The 6,400-nt window shown below is 31.7% G+C and overlaps 1 protein-coding gene across 1 annotated transcript; it reads right to left on the reverse strand.

The window, feature by feature from the left end:
• Positions 1 to 4,140: 4,140 nt before the first annotated feature.
• LOC145950331 (secreted RxLR effector protein 161-like) lies at positions 4,141 to 5,317 on the reverse strand. Its single transcript, XM_083061420.1, has 2 exons — positions 5,232 to 5,317; positions 4,141 to 4,453 (listed from the first exon to the last, which is right to left on the reverse strand). The coding sequence occupies exons 1-2, from the start codon at positions 5,315 to 5,317 to the stop codon at positions 4,141 to 4,143; spliced, it is 399 nt and encodes a 132-aa protein (XP_082917546.1).
• Positions 5,318 to 6,400: the final 1,083 nt, after the last annotated feature.

Raw genomic sequence — 6,400 nt, forward strand, 5'->3', positions numbered from 1 at the left:
TGTGTATTCTGAGGGTTAGCATTAGTATGAATGAATTTTGAGGGTTTTTGGATTAAAATATATTAATTTAAGAATGTAGTAATTATGAATTGAAATGATTGATGTGTTTGTATAAAAGTTTGAGGAAAGGATAATTATTTAAATAATTATTTTGTACGTTTGAGTAAGTATTTTGTATGTTTAAATAATTATTTTATATATTTTAAATAATTATTTTGTACATTTTAAAGAATAATTAGGGAGTCGAGGGGAGATACTAAGACTAAGAATTAAGAGAAGTTATTGATGAATAATATTGTGGAAATTGTATTTGTTGTGATAATAAATCTATGAGTGCTTGTGAATTATGTGGAAACCTTTGTTTATAAAGTAATGTGGATTTTGTACATTCCTTATGAGTATGAGATGTTATGAGTGAGTTATATGTAGGATTGATTGTGTATTGGGATATTATTGAATTGATATGATGAAGTTATACGGGTGTGGTGATGTATGTTGTGATGAAGATGAATTGTTGAGATGTGATGATGTTTATTATGATTAATACTATGATGATATGAGATGAATAAGTATAGTGTTGTAGACTAATACTTGAGGAAATGAGTTATGCATATTATATGGTTGTGATATATGTATTGAGTTTATGCATTCATGTTTTGTTTCGTAAGATAATGTGAGTCTATGCAGGTAGGATATCATAGGCCATCTACCTGTGTCCCAAGGGGTGTTATGGTGGAAAAATCTCTAATAGGAATGAGAGACTACCATAACTAGCTATAATACTTCGACAACACCCCAATAAATATCTCCTATTTGAGGTGGTTTGAGAAAATCACTATTGATGGGTGGTCCATACACTATTCGGTGGAGTGACCCTATTCTATTACTCTTAGACTAATTTGTATATGAGGAGATTAATACTACATGCATATGTAGAGTTAGGAACATGTATTACATGAGTCTTAATTTTTTATTTTGTTGTATTTTGAGGTGAATTGATAATGAATGATGGATGGAGATATGTAAATTGTCGTTACTATCATATATGAGTTTGACTACGGTATGTGAGATGTAGTTGTTATTTATGTGTGAGTCTATCCTTATATCTTATATATATTGTCTATGAATGAGATGTATTCTCACTTCCTATGTTTATATGTTTGTATTGGGATAAATGCCACTTGTAGGATTAAAGCATGTATAGGAAAATGTATTTGATGAGGGAGAGACATAAAGAGGAGTTTTTCTTTGATAGTATGATATCGAGTAGAGTTTTAATTTTAGGAATTGATGGATTGTTGAATTTATCTTCATTTATATTCTATTGTCGGAACATTAATAATTAGGAGGTTATGTTTTATTTTTATTCAAACTATATTTTATAAGTTTCTTCATTTAATAAAGTGATGGATAAAAGCTTTTATGAACCTTTTTACTATGTTTTGATGAGAAAAAAATTATTAGTACTTTTATTTTATTTTCCATAATTTTATTATGTATTTATTTATATTTTTGGGATAGAAAGGTGTCACACTATATAATATACAATATCTCTCAAATTAACAATCAAAAAATGTACAATGAAGATAAAGTAAATAAATATTGTCATTAATTAAAAACAACCAACAATCACAATTAAGCTAAAGTAAACATTCTATAACGATGTTAAATTTCAATACCAATATGCAAGGAAAACTATAACAATGCACAAAAAAATTAGCCATCAAAGTGACTCTAGAAAAGTCAATGCCCATCGTTTCTAGATATCCTCTAGCTCTTTATTGACAAACGGAGTTGAATTTTTGAATACCTGCAATTCCAAAATAGAGATAAGTTAAATATTTATTGATGATTGAACAAATAAATATCAATCAACATAAATAAATTGATTTATATATGTATTACCTCCCTCTATAAGTCCCTAATGTTATTGATAATAATGGTGAACATGTGCTTCATAACATAATAGCCACACTCATGATTACCCAGATGATATGTCCACTACAATTTAGTGAATATCACTAATGTAAAAATAAGTCAACACCCATTACCCGTCATTGAATGTTCTTTCTTTGACAAGTAAGTCAACACCCATTACCCGTCATCATAAAAAGAAACATTTTATGACGGGTAAATTGTCACCCTTCATAGAATGTCTTATTATTACTTACACTAAGAGCACGAACCTAGTTTGCACTCTATTGTTTTATCTTTTTATTTGTTCAGGCAGTAGAGACGATTTTGATGGCACGCGTTTATACACTATTGAGGCAATTTTTAGCAACACCAATAGTTGTTAAGGCAATTTTCAACAAAACCTTGCATTTGTTCTCATACTTTTCTCTTTTTTGTTTTTGTTTTTACAACCGTTCGATTTTTCTCGTGCTCCTAGGATCATTCCCATTTTCTTCTCCTTTTTCGTGCATTTTGTGTATGATGTTGGTGCTATTTGATGTTGTTGGTTTGATGAGAGAGAAAGAGATGCGGTGAGAGATACAATGTGGCAGCAAAACATGGAGAGAGAAAAAAGTGCGATGGTGACATGAAGAAATGTGATGAGAGAGAAAGAGCGTGATGACGAAATGCGAAGATATGCAATAACAAGAAGAAAATGGTGGTGTGACAATTAAATACAAAGAGACATGACAAAAGGGAAAAAGTGTAATGGAGAAACAATTGTTAACCTAAAAAATATGACTTTTTATGTCGGTTATTTTATGACCGACATAAAAAAGTTAATACTTTATGTTTCTAAGATCTATGATGGGTCTAAAAATGACATAAAAATTTGTCTTTGCCCGTCATTAAAAGTTTCATGAACATTAGTGTATAAAGCAAAGTTAGAATATATTTTAATTTAATTATAAGTATTAGGTTGATATTTGACTTACTTTTGCGGCAATATATTGATGCTTCTTCTAAGCTACCAGATAAAGCCCCTACAAGATCAAGTTTGCATCCAAAGACCTATGAAAAATGAATGATAAAAAGAAACATCATAGAATACAATGTTGCAATAGCTAGCTGATGGAGAGTAGAAAGTTGGTAGTAACAGCCACTTTTCCCTTTCCAAAATCAACCTAAATATCATAGAATACAAATTATTAAGTTAGCAAAATACAATCAAGGCATTAACTTTATAATGTAGTAAAGTAAAACATTGATTATCTTAGGCATGTAGGCCCTACTTAGCTTGCTCGACCATAGAATAAAGGCACTAAAGACCTAACCCATTATCTGAACCTCTATAGTGGGCATAGGAACTCAAGCGTCGTGCTCTCTAACTTCAAAAATTTTCATTCATACCATATCATCTAGCATCGCTTGGTGGTGGTTGGTTGGTCCCAACATGTGCACTTTACCTATATATGGCCACCAATTGCTTTAGGGTGCCCTTAATGTATAATTGCACCTCTAGTGGTGCCTAATTAGCAATATATTCCCTTAATGCATCAAGTGTAACACAACTACTTTTTGTGTTGACAACCTTAGTAGAAGCGAAAATCTCTAGAGGAGGAGGAGGATGTTGTGCAGTAGGACCCATCAATTCAAGCTTTTCTTTGAGGTTCATTAACAGCTCTGCCTTGATGTCTGTATACATCTCTCTTCAAACTTTAGCTTCATCATCACTAATTTGTGATCTATTGACACCCCTAGTTTGATGGAAAACCATTCTTAAAGATCATAGGACCTTTGACAAGAAAAATGTCAAGAAGAATGCAAGAAGAGTGGGCTCAAGGTGAAGAAAAAATTCCTAAAGCTTCTGTGGAGCTATGGGCTTATTTCATAGTTCATCCTTATTTTTGTGTATTTTTCTTGTATATATTTTCCTTTATTTTTACTTTGTATTTTGGGTCAAGTAGTGTAGATAATTTTTTCCTTATATTATTTTTACTTAAGGGTGTAATTAGTAGTTTAGAGGAGGTGTAACTAACTTAGGCCATAGGCTTATTTGGGCTTGGATGACCCAAACATTTTTATAGCCTATTAAGGTTGAATGTCAACTTGCCTAAGCAAGTGGCTTGGATTTCAAACCTTAATGAAAAAGCCATCCAAGCTAGTTAGATAAGTCACATGGCCTTGATAGTGACATCTCAACAAACTAGTTAAAGTAATCATTAGTCAAGACTAGAATAGTCTTCAAAGTGATATTTCATCCATAAGAGTGTGAACAAAATCCAGCAACTGATTGTATTCTACCTCTACTGTTGAAAGAGCTATAAAGTTTGGTTTCTTACTTGAACAAGAGATGAGACAATTTCCCAAAAAGTGACATCCTCCACTTGCTCTTTTTTTTTCAATTATGTCCCCAAAATAGTCTGCATCACAAAATCCTGCTAATCTGAAACTATTATTTCTTTCATAGAACAGGCTTAGGTTAGTAAAACTTGCAAGATATCTAAATATTTGTTTTACAATTTTCAAATGAGACTTCTTGGGTTCAGACTGAAATCTGGAATAAAGATAAACGCTGAACATAATATCATGTATACTGGTAGTTAGATAAAGCAAGGATCCAATCAAGCCTCTATAGATAATCTAATATATTGGTTTACCAAATTTTTCTTTTGATAACCCTACAAACGGATGCATGGGAGTAGGCATGGGCTTACAATCATCCATTCTGAACTTCTTAAGAAGTTCTTTGGTATATTTTTGTTGATGTATGTAGATGCCTTCATCTGTCTTCTTAATCTGTAGCCCAAGGAAGACTTTTAATTCTCCCGTCATGCTCATTTTCAATTCAGTCTACATTAGCTTTGAGAAATCGTTACACAATGATTTATTAGTAGCACCAAAGATAATATCATCTACATAAATTTGTACTACAATAAAATCAATTCCAGACTCTTTTCTAAATAGTGTTGTGTCAACTTTTCCTCTCACAAAATTATTATTGAGTAAGAAGTTAGTTAGTCTGTCATACCAAGCTCTAGGAGCTTGTTTAAGACAATAGATAACCTTTTTTAGTTTGAAAACATGTTCTTTTAACTTATGATTTTCAAAACCTAAAGGTTGTTTAATATAAACTTTCTCTTCAATAAATTCATTTAAAAAGGCACTCTTAATGTCCATTTGAAATTTTTTTATGTTTTTGTGAGTAAAAAAAGCTAACATAATTCTAATAACTTTGAGTCTAGCAACTAGAGTAAAGGTCTCAGTGAAACCTATACCTTCTTGTTGATTGTAGCCTTGAGCTACTAATCTAGCTTTATTCCTTAAAACTTTACCTTGTTCCAACGATGATTTGATGTTCGGGCTTTAGAACTAGAGTCCAAACGTGGTTTCTTTCAAATTGATTTAGCCCTTCCTCCATGGCAATGATCCAATCAGTATCCTTCAATGCTTTGTCTACGTTCTTTGGTTCTATTTTGGATACCAAAGCACATGATGCATTATCTTTTAGTGAAAATCTTGTTCTGCCTCCATTAATCTTATCATTTAAAATCTAATCCTGAGAATGATAATTGATGAACTTCCATTCCTTGTGGGATTTGGTGACTTCATTTGACTGATTTGTCTGACTTATAGGAGGCTCATTCATTTGACTGTCAACATCTAGTTCTTTCGTCTGATCTCCAATCTGCAAATCTAAAAAATCCTCTTATAGATTTAATAGTTTTCTATCAGTTGTTAGAGCATCATTAAATTTCACATGCATAAACTCTTCTACAATAGAGGTTTTAGAGTTATAGAATCTATATACCTTTGAGGTGTTTGAGTACCAAGGAAGATACCCTTATCCACTTTAGAATCAAACTTACCAAGTTGATCTTTAGTGTTTAGGATATAACACTCACATCCAAAGGGATGAAAGTATGATATGTTGGGTCTCCTTCCCTTCCATAGTTCACATGGAGCTTTGTTCAGTAATGGCCTTATCAGTATTCTATTTTGAATATAAGATGTTGTGTTCACTACTTTGGCCCAAAAATATTTTGTTAAATCATTTTCACAAAGAAATGTTCTAGCTATTTCTTGTAAAGTTATGTTCCTTCTCTCAACCATCTCATTTTGTTGAGATGTTCTTGGTGAAGAGAAGTTGTGAAAATACTGTGTTTTCCACAAAATTTTTGAAAATTAGCATTTTGAAATTCAGTTTCATGATCACTTCTAATAGAAATTATACGAAATCATTTTTTATTTTGAACACACTGACAAAATACCTCAAAGACCTTAAACAACTCATGCTTATGGCTTAGAAAGTGTACCCATTAATATCTAAAGTAGTCATCTACTATAACAAATCCATATTTTTTACCTCCTAGACTTAATGTCCTAGTTAGACCAAACAGATCCATGTGTACCAATTCTAGTGGTTTTGAAGTGGAAACTTCCTTTTTAGCATTGAAAGATGATTTCGTCTGTTTCCATTCTAACATGCTTCACAAAGAAGATG

Source organism: Cajanus cajan, chromosome 8, assembly GCF_000230855.2.
Source record: "Cajanus cajan strain Asha chromosome 8, NIPB_CcT2T_4, whole genome shotgun sequence".
In the NCBI taxonomy this organism is placed as follows: Eukaryota; Viridiplantae; Streptophyta; class Magnoliopsida; order Fabales; family Fabaceae; genus Cajanus; species Cajanus cajan.